At 37.0% G+C, this 18,792-nt stretch overlaps 1 protein-coding gene across 5 annotated transcripts in view; it reads right to left on the reverse strand.

Annotated features, from left to right (window-relative positions):
• Positions 1 to 521: 521 nt before the first annotated feature.
• Positions 522 to 18,792, reverse strand: part of RNF145 (ring finger protein 145) — a 62,706-nt gene continuing 44,435 nt past the window's right edge. For all 5 annotated transcript variants that reach the window (XM_019965332.2, XM_019965334.2, XM_019965331.2 and 2 more), the window contains 5 exons: positions 15,644 to 15,784; positions 12,826 to 13,008; positions 5,907 to 6,054; positions 4,657 to 5,013; positions 522 to 2,252 (listed from right to left, as the gene is read on the reverse strand). In XM_019965332.2, coding sequence (XP_019820891.2) covers positions 1,755 to 2,252; positions 4,657 to 5,013; positions 5,907 to 6,054; positions 12,826 to 13,008; positions 15,644 to 15,784 — 1,327 coding nt within the window. In that variant the 3' untranslated portion in view covers positions 522 to 1,754. The remainder of the gene's footprint in view (positions 2,253 to 4,656; positions 5,014 to 5,906; positions 6,055 to 12,825; positions 13,009 to 15,643; positions 15,785 to 18,792) is intronic.

The raw sequence follows: 18,792 nt of genomic DNA on the forward strand, positions 1-18,792 counted from the left end.
TCAACAGTCTAGGTTTGTCATTGCTTTCCTGCCAAGAAGCAGTCGACTTCTGATTTCATGGCTGCAGTAACCATCCGCAGTGACTTTGGTGCCCAAGAAGAGGAAATCTATCATTACTTCCACCTTTTCCCCTTCTATTTGCCATGCAAGATGGAGGTGGACGCCAGGACCTTAGTTTTTTTAATATTTAGTCTTAAGCCAGCTCTTTCACTCTCCTTCACTCTCATCAAGAGGCTCTTTAGTTCCTCTTCACTTTCTGCCATGACAGTGGTATCATCCACATATCTGAGGTTGCTGATGTTTCTCCCATCTGTCTTGATTCCTGCTTGTAACTCATTCAGCCAGCAGTGTTGAAGATTGCAAAGAACTGATCCTTTTCAGTCAAAAAGTTTTGCCATCTGCCGGGCATTTTCTGACAGGGATCAAGATATCAGAAGCCCAGTTGGATAAGCAAAACCTCCTAAGAAAAGAATTTCAGCAAGACACTTTACAGTAAAAATCACCACAGGAATAAAACACTGTTATCTTCAAATTTAAATTTATTAAGACATTCAGCTATGTCAGTCTACATCCAAATCTGCTACTAAAAATAAAATAAAGTCACATCCCACATTAGGAATACCAAGTTGAAAAACACTTTTTGAGCCAAGCCTATTGTATAAATAAATGACTAGTTTCTTTTCATATCAAAATTCCCATAAAAAATTACATTCCCCCCTCCCTAGTTCTACCTGTAACCATGATGAATGTAAAAATTTAAATATGACACATCCTTGTCAAAGAAAAGGTGCAAAGTCTATTAACAGCTTTAAAAGTGGCATTTGCAGAGTGTGATCATACGTTATGTACTCATTCCCCAAGTGCAAATATTGCCATAATTTAACACTGCTTTGATTCAGTTGCCAAGAATTAAACATTACACAGGATTGGAAAGTACACTCAGGGCCTTTCTCAGTGCCCTAAAGCCCTTCCCACTTTGGTCTCCTACACTAATGTGGACTCCAAAGTGTTCATTAGAGTTTTAGTTTACTTCACACAGCCAACACAGTATACAGTGTATTAACAAAAGTTTCATATACATCAAAATATTGAAGACTCCATCATAAAGTTCAAGAGTCTCGGATTACATGAATGCAACCGCAAGGCCCACGTGCCCACCCACCCCCTCCCCCAAAGCACATACGAAGTATGAGCGTGCTTCAATCTTTGAATACAATCAATGCTTTTACATCTTTGATTTCATTTCAGTGCTGTACAGATAATCACCTGACTGAGTTCCAATTAACTGAGGGGAAAGGGGGCAGAGAAAAAGGTCTGGTCACCACTCATACTCTGTAACAAGAACGGTCCTGTTCCGTAGAAAGTGAAGGGTCAGTTCCACCTCTGCCTGCTGCCTCCTGTGCCGTCCTCATGCTTGCCATCCTCCTTCCTTTAGCCCCTTTCAGATGCTCCAATCTGATTTTATTTATCCCTTACAAATCAGGGGCTGTTTCTGAAGTTCCTGAGGTTGAATTTTCTTGGCAAACCTCTACCGATGAACACCAGCATAGGATATATACATTTTGATTAGCATACACTGCAAAACTTCCTCCCCCAGTGTCAAGGGGATGAAAGCAGGGGGTCTCCACTGAGAGCACTTCCTGGATTAGATCCTTGGAATGTCAAGCTTCCTGCCTAATCACCTCATACATCTGCTTCTCAAATCTGAGCACAGATCCCACCATGAGTTAACGTCATCTCCGGAGAGTGAAGTGCTACTCCTGCTGCTTCTCTTCTAGGCCGACCTCAACAGGAAGAGCTTCATCTTCTGCACCAGGAGGATTTTCCTTGGGATCACAAGTCCCTTCCTGGCTATCTGATCTTCTGGCAATGCCTTCATTCTTATCCCTAGAACCTTCTTGTGCCCCAGGCCCCTGAGGTAGCTCCTGGCCTGGGGCTTCAGTACCTCCCTGGAGTGCGTGCTGCTCAGCTCCAGCGGGAGGCTGTGGAACGTCCTTATCCCTAGAACCTTCTTGTGCCCTAGGCCCCTGAGGAAGCTCCTGGCCTGGGGCTTCGGTACCTCCCCGGAGTGCATGCTGCTCGGCTCCGGCGGGAGGCTGTGGAACCGGATCAGCGCCTAACCCAGGCAGCTGCGAGGAGTTCTTGAGGTGGCAGTGGCACAGAGGGCAGGTCTCCTGGACATACAGCCACTTTTTGAGACAGCCTGCATGGAAGAAGTGACTGCAAGGTGTGATCACGGCAGATTTCATGTCCTACAAAGGGGGGAAAGAGATACCTCATGAACGTCTGTTGTCTAAAACCTTTGCCGCTACGCATGTGTTCTAGTTCCAACTTTCCTTTCCTTTCCTACAAAGTCTCCATAGAAAATCTGTAACACAGATCTTACAATAAAACTCACTGTGTATGTTTGTAATAATCCTCTTGCCATCAGAGACCCCTTTATACAAACAAAACAAGAACCACTGGCTAAGCAATTTCTAAAAGGAAGTAAAAACCAAACATGAGGCAGAAACGACCTATGTAACTGGGTTCTGTCTTAGTGTGAACACAAAGGTATAAAACTATAGCAGTACAATTACTGGGTCTCCACGAGTATAATCAGAACTTCAGGAAGTCTGATGAAGATGGGACTTTCTCCATTTTTCGCTTCTACACAGCTCAAAAGATTATTCCATGATGAGATTATTGGCAAGGAGACAAAATCAGTCACATAACACCAGGGTATTGGCAAGGAAGTGGCAACTTCGTCAGGGACAATGTACATCCCAGTTTCCACAGTACAAGCCAGTGTTTCTTGGCATGCATCAGAACCACCGGAGTGCTTGCTAACCATGCACATTCTGGGGCCATCCCAGACCTTCTGATCTGGCTATCTGAAGATGGCATTCACAAATCCACAGGTACAGCAGGCCACCCATGGGACTTTCATGCACATTTAGGTTCAATAACCACTGGAATAAGCAGTGGTATACTTTACACTAATAGTCCCTGTGTGAGATATATTTGGGGAGGGAAGGCTGAGGATATGAAATTTAAATTATAACAATACACATTTGGTGAATCAACCATTAATTTTGTCTCAAGTCCCAAACCATGGAGTTGTGGCTATCACAGAAATTCCTTGCCAAGAACCAGTAACACCTGGGAGTGGACTTTTAAGCAGAAAGCCATCCAAGGAAGAGCAGCCAGCTGGGAAGGTAAGCGATTCGAGTTTCGTTTTCTGTGTGGTGTCAGCAGGTAGTCCAGGCACCTCAAAAAAAGTGATGTGACAACGAGAAACACAAAAAGAGGACTCTCGAGTCCCAGAGACGGTATACTTAGACATCGGCAGCTGAAGCCAGTGTGCCTCAAATCTGTCTCTGCCGTGCTTTGTCCTGCATCCTACAAGGCTACGGGGCACAAAGGAGCCAGAACGAAGACAACGGCCACTTAATCTGGGGGGAATCTACACTGCTCCTCCATCCCCTCAAATGCAAAACCAACCTGGAAAATATTCTGCTAGTACCCCAAGTATGCTCCAGTAACAATCAAAAAGTGACAGCTGAATTTTACTATTGGGAAAAATTCCTCTTCCTGACAGTCTTAACACACAAGCACATAACATCTATGCTATAAAGCAGCTTGGAGCAAGTCCCAACCCCTGTACACTCACTGACACTGTTAGTCACTCAATCGTGTCCGACTCTTTGTGACCCCATTTACTGTAGCCCAGCAGGCTCCTCTATCCATGGGATTCTCCAGGCAAGAATACTAGAGTGGGTTGCCATTCCCTTCTCCAGGGGATCTTCCTAACCTAGGGATCGAGCCTAGGTCCCTTGCGTTGCAGGTGGATTATTTACCATCTGAGCCATGAGGGAAGCCCCTGATACTATCTATAGTTTTCTTCCGTCAGCCTACACTCTTTTTTAAGAGTGACTGTACAGGAACAGCTTGTGTTGTCACCCAGGATTTCTGCCCGTATTTCCTACAGTACGGTTTAACTTGAGAAGTCCAGGGCTGTTGTATGTTATTGCTCTATCTCCAAGCTGATTTAAATACTATCTTTCAATTCCTGATAGAAGGCAGTCATCCTCTACGGAGGGCTCTTGTACCAAAGACGTCACGGAGGCCACCTGTAATGTACACCGACTGGCTGCCTCTACTGTATCTCCTGCCCCCACTTCCACACAGAGCCTGCACTCACCTCAGACACCCCTCAACTATAGAGAAGCACTACTCTCTCCACCTACACTAACTGTATCAATGAACATTTATTCCCCACCCTGGAAATACCAGAAGGGAAAGAGTCAGAATCTTGGCACACCACTTTTCAGAAGTTGCTGACTCCTGATTGTTAGTCTATATTTGATAGTACATACATATGTGTGAGTGTGTATATACTATATATATTTATATATATTCAGGAGTAAATATAAAATACACCTGACCTGTTTTTCCTTTATTTATGGGTGAGCAATAATGTTGAAAATAACAGTAAATTAGAACTTCAGGGACTAAATTTAAAACTTACTTTTGAAATAAACTGGAAATATTTTATCAGGTTTTTAATAATTTCTGAGGCCCACTATTTTTCACCCAGGAAATTTAACTTGAATTTGGATAATGTGGTTAAAGTCCCGCAGGCCCACCCAAATGGCTTCTTACTGCAAGAGTTACCTGATAACAGATGGCACAAATATCGTTGTGCTTCTCCAGCTGCTCCTTCGTAGCAATGGGTAATGATTTAATCTTATTCACAGCGTCCCTGCGGAGCAGGAAGCTCTTCCACCCCAGCTGGGCCCGAAGCCACACATTATAGTAGGAATGGATGAAGATGATCATTGAGCCCATCACTGTCCATTCTCCAAAGATGGTCTCTGAGACGCCATAGGCCACCACGCATAGGGCCACGAGGAACTCCAGCAGGCGGTAAGTGCCATTCACATAGTAGATGACATCATCCATGTTTTCTACTGGCTCCTTTCTGAATTCCTCGACCATAAATAAGACATAAATAAAAAGTGTTCCCAGAACCTGGGGAGGAAAAAAAAAAAAGGTATGCATATAATCACTACAAAAAGTTTTTCACAGACTTAAAAAAATAACATATTACTAATACCTCTAGGATGCTAGATTTAATGTGCAGAGGAGACTGATGTAATTAAAATGTGGGTGATCTCAGTAATGCAGGATCTTTGATACTGAAAAGGACCCTGAGTTAACTTTCCTAATGATGATTCTGATTAGTAATCAGTCTTCTCTGACTTATCCTTTCCCCTGCTCTCCAAGCCCTCAAAATTCTACCTGAATTTTCCTAATTCTGTTATTCACGCCTGTTCCTCAACTTTCGAAGAACCTTTACTTCTACAAGGAACAATGAATAAATCTGTATCACCAGTGCCGCATTCTTATTTGTTACTGATTAGGCAACCAAGCTCCACCTGCAAGTTACAATAAGCTTATCCATTCCATGGTAATAGTTTGTGTGTATATGTGTGTGTAAAGTACATGTCTATGTATCATGTCTGTGTACATCATATCTCTGTAATACATACACAGATATCATACATTTATATACATTATGAAATTATGGATATTTTCAAATAGACATTTACTTAAAAATGTGTTCCAAACAAGCACTAAAATCTTAATATTTTATAGTTACTTATCTATTTAAGGTTTTCATGACAGTTCTATGCCATACCATTTTGAAAAAGAGATATTGCAAAGTTTAATAATCTTGATTAAAAAAATGCAGTGACTTAGATTGGCCTAGTACTTCAATAACCTCTAGTAAAGAGCATGGGAAGGAATCACCTAAAAAGTCCACTTCTAATTGTTAATTTTTAAAAAGTTTGTAATTCCTTTTCTGAAAGGAAAAATAAGTAAGTTATTTATTATACAAAGTTCATTAATCCTGGACTTACCTGAAGAGAGGTGAGAATGCTGCTAGAAATAATAATAAGAAGCCAAAAATCCATGTGGAAAAACTGGCAAATCATGTAAGCCATATAAGCAGGGAATACCAGTAAAAATAAACAAAGGCTCACAGCACGGAAGTGTTTCCATAAACTCCTGAAGAAAGAAAAGTATTCTTTTAATGTGTCTGTCACCCAGCAGGATAACCCACAGGTCTTATGCCATGCTTCAATTTCACAACATTTTACCACACACCCTTCTCCAAGTCACAGGGCTAGATTTCAGGGCAAGTCATGTCCAAGGCATCGTACTTCCAAGAACATGACTGATTTCTTTTCCCTTAACCTGGGGCACTCAGTCAGTTGCCAAGTACTACCAATTCTTTTTTTTTTTTTTCCTCAATAGTTTGCTTTCAGTCTCATTCCCATTCCTAGCAATTTCAAAGCAATTTCAGGCTTTCACAGCATTAAACCTTAACAGGTTTGACAGTAATTTGCTTTCTTAAGTCATGACATCCTCTCCTCACCCGCAACACCCTTGATGAAAATCTCTCCGGCCATCTGTGTGGCCATTAAGTGCAGTGTTACTGAAAGGAATGGCCCTCGATGAACAGGCATATTACCCCTCACGTGTGTTGAGGATGAGGAAAAACTAGGAACCATGGAAATCTAAGACCTATTAGCTGATTGTCCTCCCTTCTTGCCCCTATTCCTGAATAGATTAATCATCCTAAAGCTCAACTAGCATAATACTGTCAATACCTTCTCTAAACTTCCTAGCCTCGCATCTGAGGGCCTCCACTCCCAATTTTTTGGCTCAAACTCATCAACATCTGATGGCTAATTGTCTTCCCAGAAAAACACAAACAGTCTTAAACATCCCACCAGAAATGTCTCCATCCCATCTTGTTTTCTAAACTCTTTCAATCAGTTCAAGCTAAACAAATGTATTTATACAGGTAATGTAATTTTTTCCCCAGGAATTACCTACCCTCTAAGAATTCTTAACACCTGTACCAATCATACAATGAACTGAAGCACTGTTTCTTTCAATATGTATGTATATATAATATGTATTTTATATATCATATACATCTAAATACCTTTATTTATATTTTTACTTTATATTATTTAATTAAACATATTTTTATATATGTACGAACATTAACAAAAAAAAGTCCTACTGTCCAAATTTAAACTGTTTGAAAAATATGATAACTCCAGCTCCTGAGCACAAAGTCATGTTTGAAGTAAGTGCCAAATAAAACCTGAAAATTATTTCTGCTTGAAATTTTTCAAACTACTTTCCATCTATGACTACCTTTTCTTACCTACCCATCTATCCACTCAAGTGCAAAGCCCTATGATGTAAGCAGGACAAAAGCTTACCATAATTATTACACACAAGAATAGTTACACATATAATGTTATGCTTTTAACACACACAACATATCAAGAGATTCCTTAGATTTCAGCTTTTGGTTCCATTTGAACCCTCCTTACTATCAATAGTGGAATAGACAGCAGGAGCTCCGTGGTTACCACCAAAAAAGGAACATAATCTTTTCTTTTGTTTACATCTTCATACACTGTAATATTCTAATAGATAATTCCTTAAATATATTCCAAATTTAATACAGACTGTATATCGATTTCTAAAAGAAAAATGACACAACCCTCCAACAGCAACTTCCTTAAGCAGAACTTTGAAAAACTCTATGCAAAAAAAAAAAAAAAAAAAAAAGGTAGGTATGATTTTCACCTCTTACAAATTTATTGCTTACTTTATATTGGGTTGGCCAAAAAGTTCAGCCCAGTTTTTCCATGCCATTAGGGAAAAATCTGAACACAAACTTTCTGGCCAACCCAATATATTCAATTTATTAAGCCATTTGATGATGGAATGACTTATTACTCCAACAAGGGATTTAAAAAGATTCTGGGTAATTCCACTTACTGGGACAAATAAAAGCCAAAGCTGGAGTAATTTTGTAACATAAGGACCACAAATCTAGAAATCAGCGTGAGCCCCAAACAGCTGTCCCCTCTCTTAAAAACAAAACACAATTATAATCTATGTAAACTGAACACTGAGACTTAAATCATTTAATGATTTCCTATAAAACAAACCCAGATTATTTAAAAACATTATAAGAAAACATGAATTTCAACCAAAATAATTTAAAGTTCATGGCTACAACAAAATTATGCTGCTTTAATTAAATATCAGCATCTATGATATGTTCTCAGATCCATTCAAAGTATTGCAAGGGAGACAGAGTAGTAGCATAAATCATCCTCCCTACCTTTATTATAACACAGGGCGGGGGAGGAAAAGAAAGCACACAAGTACTGTAGTGTGTAGGACTGTCCACATCAGCAATTCTAATTAGAAGAACATCAATTATCATTGTGGTTAAAGTTAAAGCGAGGTACTTTGGAAAGTGTTTTACAACTTTTCCTGTCAAACTTGTTTCTTATGAGATGTTAAGGGACAAACAAACTGCCACTGTAGCTCTGCTTTGAGATTCCAAACTTTTATTTAAAAAAAAAAAAAAAAAAGCAGACAGAAAGGAATTATTGTAACAACAGCTATAATAGGGCAATTTGCCTGAAAACTTTAAGCGTATTTTTCAAAATCAAGCGAGCTATGATCCACTTACATAATGTAGGTATATATTTACATATTATACATGTACATAGAAAAATAAATACAAAACTATGCTAACAGTTTTAACCTATGTCTAATTTCTGTTTTATACACACACAAACATTATATACATATATATCCTTATTTCAGTTAAAATTAAACAAAAATCTAATTTAAAATTAAAAGTAAAAAGTATAGCATAAAGTGACACTGGAAATTCGTTCCATTAACAGGTTAAGTACTACACAGTGAAAAATAGTTTTTTTAATTCACCTCAGTCCATTTCATTTAAATGTTGATCATTTAAAAATCTGCTATATAATTTGAATAAATAAACTATAGTTGTAAAATTCCATGCTAACAACCATAATCAAATTTACAGATAAAAGTAGCAATTATATCTATAGCTAAAACTATCTGAGGCACCTTTTTAAGTTAAACACTGGAAATTACCTCTAGTCCAACCAATGCCAAAGACACGTGAGGATGTCCCCCTAATAATTACCTCCTTTGTAACAGAGACAAGTAGTGTTTCGGTATCATCTTTTAATAGTTCTTCTAACTTGGAGACTTAGGACATTCTTCATTTCCCTTTTTCAATCCCCAGTGCAGTTAACTGAATTAATCATAATCTTTGATTCAGAATACACTATCTTTATTGGTCTGTGCAAGTCCCTTTTTATTAGTTATTAATAATAATCCAATCAGCAATTTTAAATACCTAAACTTTAAAAGGCATTTACACCCTAAGTATTTACACCTGAAGGATTTACACCTGAAGGATTTACACCTGAAGGACTGATGCTGAAGCTGAAACTCCAATACTTTGGCCACCTGATGTGAAGAACTGACTCACTGGAAAAGACCCTGATGCTGGGAAAGATTGAAGGTGGAAGGAGAAGGGGACAACAGAGGACGAGATGGTTAGATGGCATTACCGACTCAATGGACATGAGTTTTAGCAAGCTCTGGGAGTTGGTGATGGACAGGGAAGCCTGGCATGCTGCAGTCCATGGGGTCGCAAAAAGTTGGACACAACTTAACGACTGAACTGAACTGAAACTGTAACAAGCACTCCTGAACCCATCTCTCCGTAAAAAAGAGAGGGCCTGGACCATAATCTACTCTAAGCATGAGGCAGCTGGCCTATTCCAGGACCTGCCTCCCTTCACCCAATGAAACCATTTCATGAATCCTGTGCTCTTCACTCACTTGATTACTTCCTTTTCTATAGTGCTGTTTCATCCACATGTATTCCTAAAGAGTGTATTTTAAAATTCTAACATAAAAATGACATTCTATATTGTCATCTTTCTTGATTTACTTATATACTGCTATGAACCATTCATAATGCTTAATGTGTCACTAATGCTTTTAACATTCCACTGTGTCTATTATCACACTGATTCACCCCCTTTCCTGTCTGATTAGTGTATGATTTGCTCCCAGGTTTTTGGTATTGTGAAATTGTGCTATGAACATTCTTCTACATGTCCCTCCTGAACATGTGCAAAATGTCTTGAGTATGTACATAGGAGAAAATGCTAGTTTTCCAAAGTGATTACACTAATTTACATTCCCACCAGAAACCTAACATCCTAGGACCTATGTTTCCTTCTACCTTAGATATCAGCTGACATTCTTCTCTCTCTCTTCTTTTTAATTTTTTAACAAAGTTTACTTATCTATTTGGCTGTTCTGTGTCTTAGTTGCAGCATATGGGATCTAGTTCCCTGACCAGGGACTGAACCCAGGCTTCACGCTTTGGTAGCGCACGGTCTTAAACACTGGACTACCGCCAAGTCCCTCCCCCTTTCTTGTTTCCTTTCTATTATTTATTCATTGACACTTCCATGGATTCAAAACAGTAACTCAGAGAGGTCTTGATTCACATTTCTTTGACCACTAAAAACAGTGAACCTCTCTTCATAGTCATTGTTTGCTCTTTCACTAAAAGCCTGATTTTAGCCACTTCACTCAATGATCTGAGTTGTTTATATATTCTAGATACTAATTCTTGGGCAAGTGTGAATACTATAAATATCTTCTCCCAGTTTGTAACCATCATGTCTAATTTAAGTTACCTTTAGGTTTAGAAAATGTTATTAATTTTAATAATTAGATTTATCACTTTTCTTTCATAATCATCGTCATTCTTAGTCTTTTCACAACCAGCTCCATCAGTTTAACAAATTTTTTTCCTCCTTGAAGGTCTAAAATATACTACTCTATGCAGATTTAATTTTTTATTTCGACATTTAAGTCTCTACAATTTTGGAGCTAATTCTTTTGTTTACGGCTATGAGACAGGAATCCAATTCCATCCTTTTCCAAATAGAAATCATTTTTTTTCCAGCTACATTACACGACCACCTGCCCCCATCACCTGACATGCCCCTTCTGTCATGCACCAAAGGTCCATATACATATGGACTTGCTTGGGGGCTCCATTCCATTGGTCAAGTTGTCTGTACCTGAGTCAATTATTATAAAAACGTCATAGTATCTCCTGTTGTGAGTGAAATAAACTTTATCTTTCTCAAGTTGTCTGTTTTGATTTCAATATGGATTTATACTGGCTTCAAAGAAGGGGAAGGGCTGGGAGGAAGGTTCTTTCTATGATTTGGAAGTCTGTTTAAAGCATGGATATCTGCTCCTTGGATGTCTGGCAGCACTTGCCTCGCCTGTAAAGCCACCTGGGTCAGGATGTTTACCTTTTGTTTCCATTTCTGTAACAGTTACAGAACTAGCCAAGCTTTTCAATTCTTGAGTCAGGTCTGGTACGTTATATTTTTCTCACAACTTTTCCATTTCATTAAAAAAAAAAAAACAACAACAAAAACGTATTGCCATTTAATTCATGGGAAAGAACAGAACCCAATTGTTCATTCCCATCTCATCCTCACACAGCCAGGAGCTTCACTTGCCTCAGGCTAATAATGCTGCTATATACAAACAAGAGTAACAGTGACACCCATCCAAAATTGCCACTCCACACCCACACACAGGGCTTCTCAGTCCTGCTCCTTTCCCTCTAAACTTCCTCTGCACTTGATCTCAGAGGGAAGAAGTCAGTAACGACGCTAGTTCAGCACCCTGGAAAGACCCAGAACTGGATTTACTGATCCTTATGGCACTGAAATTATGATCTGTTTTCCTCTTTCCCAAACTTTCTATAGTATTGTATTAGTCTTCTAACTAGTATAGTTAATAATACTAAAGGATACTGCCAGAGATGACAGAAGAGTAATTGAACTTTGGTCAAAACAATTTAAATGACTATTTAACCGAGTTCACCATTGAATTCAACATCTTAAAAGCTTCTATTGAGAAATTCTAAACCTCAAAACCAAATCTCAAATAACTATAATGATTTAAATTATCTGAAACATATCCAAGAGTTTATTTAAATTGACTCTTTCAGCCATTTTACCACTTGAGAAAGTTTTCAGAATGTTTGACAATCTGGGATACAGGGATAGAAAGGTAAACCTAATTTGGAGTGTTTTTAAACTCTTCTGTCAAAATTCTATCTCCACCAAGGCTGCCTGCTCCCTTACTCATAATGTACCACCAAAGAAGCAATTAAATCAGGTTATTTCAATAATCAGAATGTACAGAAGGATGCTGGAAAAAAATAGTGGCACTGAATTTAAGCAATTCTTTAGAGCATGTCCTTACATAAATTACCATAAGCCAAAATGGTATCTTAAAGAGCTAAATCATAATTGGCTTTTATTCATTCAGAAAATTTTTGTAATATGAGATGAATGAATTTGAATCCAGTTGGTCCCATAAGGTGTCAAGAATCCCCATTATAACCTCAGTTAGTTGCAAACAAGCCATCAGATAAGACTGTAAAAATTTCATTAATGCTTGACAACCTTTATTTTTCTCTTCTTTGTTTGTAGTTCCTCAATGTTTCTTCTCCTTAGTACTTTAGTACACAGAATAAAACTGTATATTATTTGTTACATTTACTGGACTAAATTTTATGCTTTATATTATTTCAAAACTGGGTAAATATAAAAAAGTGTTACATTTCTCCGAAGAAGAAAAGCTGATGTGTAAATTACTTAGCCTTTAATGCGACTTTTAACTATAGAAATGTTGAAGGAAAAACAACAGAAAAGTCAAACACATATAAAAAAAATAAATTTGTTAATAAGCTAATACCAATTATTCATATTATCTTCTGTATCTAAGCAATATCTAAATCTTCAGGCAATGAACTCATGTAAAGAATACAACAAAAATGTCTTTTAGGAAGTTTCTTACTTGTCTCTAGATGCTCCCAGCGCCAAAACAATAGGATCTGCAATCTCTAACATAGACTGAAGAATAGAAGCTACAACAATGAAAAGGATAATACTGAGCAGGAATGCCCGGTGAACAACCTGCAGTTCTATCAGACCAGTCTGCACCGCCAGGATTAACAGCGTAACTCCTTCTGTCATGCCCCTGGAAAAGCGTACATTTTCGGGAAAAAAAAACAGTAATCAGAATCACATTTAATTTTGAGAGAAAATAATCCAGAGGCTTAGACTATTGTTACATATTTCTGTTCTATTCTTAGACAAAACACCTGATCAGAATATTAATGTCAATGTAGTAATATATAATCATAATGTATCACTACATGTGCAAAACATAATAGCTATAATTTCAGCATACAGTGAGGAGAACTAAAACAATGTCTAAGATAAGTAAAAGTGCTCTAACCAGGCTTTGCTAATGAGCCAGATACCCCTAGCATTCCTAGCTAGCCACTGAATTATATACACTCATATTATGAACTGGGCTTCTCAGGTGGTGCTAATGCTGCCTGCCAATGCAGAAGACGCAGGAGACACAGGTTCCATCCCTGAGTCAGGAAGACTGCCTGGAGGAGGAAGTGACAACCCACTCCAGAGACCCTGGCCAGCTACAGTCTACAGGATCTCAAACAGTCGCACACGACTGAAGCGACATAGCACGTGTGTTAAGAACTGTCTCCTGATTATAAAATACAGAACCATTAGGTGAATGTCTGTATAATCTTTGGGTAGCAAATGTCTCTTTAAGAAGTCCATAAGAACCAGAGACATAAATACAAATACTTTTTTTGAAATTCAATTTCTTTATGGAATATATATACAAAGTCCTAAGACCTTTTTATCCCAATGACTTGAATTCTGAAGGATCTGACAAATAAATGAGAAATGAGCAAAGGACAGGTACAGTTTTCAAATCCACAAATTAGCAAATATTTCAAAGTTTGATGATCAAAGTACTGACAAGGAATGTAAAAAAATATGAGCCAACTAATGTTGAGATATAAATAGGTAAAACATTTCTGGAGAAGAATTTGCTAATAAATTTAAAATTACATACCCTTCAATTCAATAATCTTACTGGTAATTTACCCTATGGATGTAGTACAAAAAGATTTTTAGGATATACAGATACGAAAAAGTGAATAATGGAACACGTTATGTGTTATGGGGATATAATCAGTAAAATCCATGAAAAATTAAGTAGGACAAACAATCTGATGTCTTCAACAAATAAAATTAAAGGGAAAAAATATAGAGATAACAGGGACCTAAATATTGAAAGAAACTTGACAGGCATACCCAACCTCTGAAATATGGGCCTTATTTGGATCCTGAATTGAGCAAACAAAATGTTTTTTACAATTCAGGCAGATAATTAAGGAACTACAAACACCAACTGGGTATCTGATGTCAAGGAATTCTTCTATTAGAAATGAATGCTCTATTGTAGTTACGTTTTTTTCCTAAAAGATTCAGAGGTAAAATAATACTGTATCTGGAATTTGCTTCAAACAAATGCAGCCAGGTTATGGGACAAAACAAGTGGAATGGATGGGATACACAGCACCCTGGCCACATCACTGGAGATGGGTGCTGGGTACATACATGGGGGTTCACTTTACTATTTTCTCAACTTTTTTGGTTTAAAATTTTCCTATGTAAGGGTTTTAAAAAAGAGACGTGAACAAAGATACTGATAGTACCATTATTTAAATAGCAAAAAAAAAAAGAGACACATTATTTTTGTAATAATATGCATTCATCAAAAAGAATGAGATGTATCTGATGTGTTGACATAAAAACAAAATATAAGAAATCTATCTAACCCATGACAAACTAAGGTACAGAACAATGTGTATAGTATGTGGAAAAGAATATATATATATGTATATATACATATACTTTTCCCTATAAGAAATTTTTTAAATCACCACCTGTAGCTGTTATCTTTGTGCAGGGGAAATGGGAAGTAGGAGGAGAAAGTTGTCATTTTCCCTTTAGTGCTCTTTGAATGGTATGAATTTTGTGAACTTAAACAAGAATTATTTTTCTTTCTTGCTCCCACCCACTCTTTTCATTATAAAGGTGTTAGCTGGGACTGGCAGGAAAATTATGGAGCATATGTTTTTTTCTTTTCTGTCTTCAAAAAACTAATATACAACAAAATAAAAATTTCCTCTCAATTTACAAGGTACTCGGCATCTACTACTTCTGAAATATCCCATAAAGATTTAAATACTTCAAGAGGTTATGTAAACTTAAATAAAATCAGTAAACCTCTATATTAATTAAGGTAACAGGAATCATGACAAGTTCTAGAGATAGCTTCCTAATACCAGATCTCAGTGATTTAGTAACAACTGGAATAACTATTCTGCATCCTCATTAATGTGTCTTTTGAAACTTCAATTGGTATAAAAATTATGTTCAAATATAAAAAATACAAATCTTTAAGGGAGTACCCAATATAGAAATCTGATTTTAGCAGAGTGACACAAATTCAAAATGGGAAAAAGCTATCAAAAATCTCTTAAATAAATCTAAGAAAGGAAAAGTATCTAATACACATGTTATGTACATACAATAAAAATACAATCTTTTATACATAGAAATTTAGGGTTTTTTTAATAGCATGTTAACCCAAATATAGCAACCATTTCCCCAGAAAAAGTCCTCAAAATTCCATTTCCTCTAAAATTCATCAACAAAGAAATTCATCATTATTTCTTTAAGTTAGATAAAATTTAAATTTTTAGAGCTGTTCGGAGCAAAGAACTTACCGATTCATGGCAGGATCATTCATGAAAGCTCGGTAACCTTGCAAGTAAAACTTGCAAAGTGTCAGAACACCCAAGGCAACAAAAGAAACCGTGAAGACCAAACCCAAAAGTGAGTAAGGAGTGCTGCAGCATTCAGCAATACTAGAAAAAAAAAGGAGGGGGGGATATTGACAGATAAAAATTGTTAACCTAAAGTTAAAACATCTTAGGCCTTTAAATAACCACGAAGTTTGATCTTACCCTCAATGAAAACACTCAAAATCTGAGATGAGATCACCTAACCACTCTGTTACACTAATTTAAATCCACTCTCATTATTATCCTAACCTCATTTTCTCTTTGGCAAATATTTAGTATATAGCACCAAATCCGAAATAGTCTTTTATTTTTATTTATCTATCATCTCCTTCAAAGGTAGTAAAACTTGAAGGGCCTAAACCTTGTTCAAAGCTTAAGAAATATTTAATTAACATACTGATAATATTCAAAGGAAACTCATATGGTTGCCCATTTTTCCTTCTATAAAGTTCTGGCTGTTCAAATTGATCAGGCTATACTGCTAATGTGGTTACTCATCAAAATGCCTTCTTTGATCACACTGTTACAGGGCCTATGTTGACACTGCAGCTCCCAACATCTCTCACTCCAACAGTGGCTTTAAGTGCTTTATACTTGAACTTATGTTTAGGTAAATGCATTCTTTTTCTGGGTTATTTCAAAAGTTAAGTCCAAGAAGAGGCCCAAGACCATTTAAAAATAATTTTAATACCAATTTTTAATAAGGAGAACTGGACTTACACTAAATCTTGAAAATACTTTCATGTTTTATAGAAATACAGTCAATACTTTCATTGAACACATTAGAAAATAATTTAACAAGTATTTTGCAAATATATGTAACATTATATACCATTAATTTGGATTTAGTATTTACAAAGCAACTAATAAAAAAGGTTCAAAGCATAGTATCTCAAGTTTTAAATGAAGAATTTCATTTGCACTGATGAGGAATTCATTCAGGCAAATCAGTATCTGCCCTTCACTCTGTAGCTCCTTGCCTCTGCTACTTTTGCATTTTACCATTATTTTACCTCTGCTACTTTAAACTGCTTTTAAAGTTACTTTTTATGTGAAAACATCTAATTTCATGTAGACCAGTGTGCATTATGATGTGGAAAAAAAAAGTTTGGTTTTTAGGAGCTGATCATGATAGTTCACAGCTAAAGAATAAAAAATTTTATGGCATTCTTATACATCTAATTTCTGCAATGTTTGACATTTTTCTCAGAAAAATCATTATATAACATGTTTCAACAAATTGCCCAGTAATTTAAAAATATGAGGATCATGGCTATAAATAACACTAAAAATTTTACTTCATTCCCATTGAAAAAGTCTGAAAATTTTACTGTATGGTCATACAGTTTCTCTTTTCTTGTGTCCATCTATATTTAAAGAAATCTTTTACACCCAAACAGTACGATTTAATTACGTTTTCAAGAGGAGCACATTCTTTCAGTCTTACTTTAAAAGAGTGTGGTGCCATTTTTCAAAAGAGTATAATAAAGAACACAAAAGGTTTCAACCTAGCTTTGGGGAAGTGAAAGAGGTCGGGAAATTTATAAAATTTTTCTTCCCTTCTCTTGTCAATGAGACATTTTATTGATTTTAGTTTCTATTTCCTGGCTGCAAAAAATCCCTTCTTTTTGCTTTTCAGCTTGTTTGCTGTGTTTTGTTGGCTTGTTTTAGTCAGGGTATTGTGGTAAACTTGAGATCCTTTTTGTAAGTTAACTTGTTCTTTGGCAAGGCAACACATACACACATACACAAACTGTCACACAAGACTATCGAGAAGGACAAAGAGCAATGCTTAGAGATGCATGTGAAAGAACCACACAGGAACTTCTCCAGTACAAATTAAAACCTTCTTATACTGAGAAGCAGCAATCTATCCCATGTATGGAAAAGGAATAGACAAGAAAATTATTTGGCAAGATGTCTAAGCCTTACCTAAAATCTCAGCATTATTTTCTTACTCCATGAGCCCAAAAGCATTCACAGCTTTTTGATTTGTTAAGCCTCTCACACTGTATTATGCTTCATTTGATCATGCTTCACAATGGATAATCAGTTCAGTTCAGTTCAGTCGCTCAGTCGTGTCTGACTCTTTGGGACCCCATGAATCGCAGCACACCAGGTCTCCCTGTCCATCACCAACTCCTGAAGTTTACCCAAACTCATGTCCATTAAGTCAGTGATGCCATCCAGCCATCTCATCCTCTGTCATCCCCTTCTTCTCCTGCCCCCAATCCCTCCCAGCATCAGGGTCTTTTACGATGAGTCAACTCTTCATATCAGGTGGCCAAAGTACTGGAGTTTCAGCTTCAGCATCAGTCCTTCCAATGAACACCCAGGACTGATCTCCTTTAGGATGGACTGGTTGGATCTCCTTGCTGTCCAAGGGACTCTCAAGAGTCTTCTCCAACACCACAGTTCAAAAGCATCAATTCTTCTGCACTCAGCTTTCTTCACAGTCCAACTCTCACATCCACACATGACCACTGGAAAAACCATACCCTTGACTAGACGGACCTTTGTTGGCAAAGTAATATCTCTGCTTTTTAATATGCTATCTAGGTTGCAATGGATAATAATCTGGTTTAAAACAAGACCAATCCCAGCCCACATTTAGGTTATCCTAACCACAGAACTGTGTATCTCTCTTTCCCTTTAAATTCAGTTACTTTTTGGATCATTTAAAAACTCTGAATAAAATTTCCGTAATACTTAAAAACAAGTAACAGTGCAACTTAATAACATGCTGGCCATTAAAACATATTTGATATCAATTTATTCCATGTTTATAGAAGCTACTTTCTAATGAAAAGTCTCAGCACAAAATATGACTCAGTACCAGTAAGTTATTTTATTTGTCAAAATAGGTATCACCCCATGTCATCGATATTGTCATTTAACTTCCTAATGTTTTCAATCTTAATAAGTAACATGCTCCTTAAAGAGAATAAATCTGTCTTAAGCTTCTCCTCCCCTATACCACTTAGTGCATAGTACGCATCATTTTGGATGGCTGGGAACAATGGCTCTATTAACTTAAATTCAAAACTTGTATTCACCTATATTTACTTCCC

The sequence above is a fragment of the Bos indicus genome, chromosome 7 (genome assembly GCF_029378745.1).
Source record: "Bos indicus isolate NIAB-ARS_2022 breed Sahiwal x Tharparkar chromosome 7, NIAB-ARS_B.indTharparkar_mat_pri_1.0, whole genome shotgun sequence".
NCBI classification, from domain to species: Eukaryota; Metazoa; Chordata; class Mammalia; order Artiodactyla; family Bovidae; genus Bos; species Bos indicus.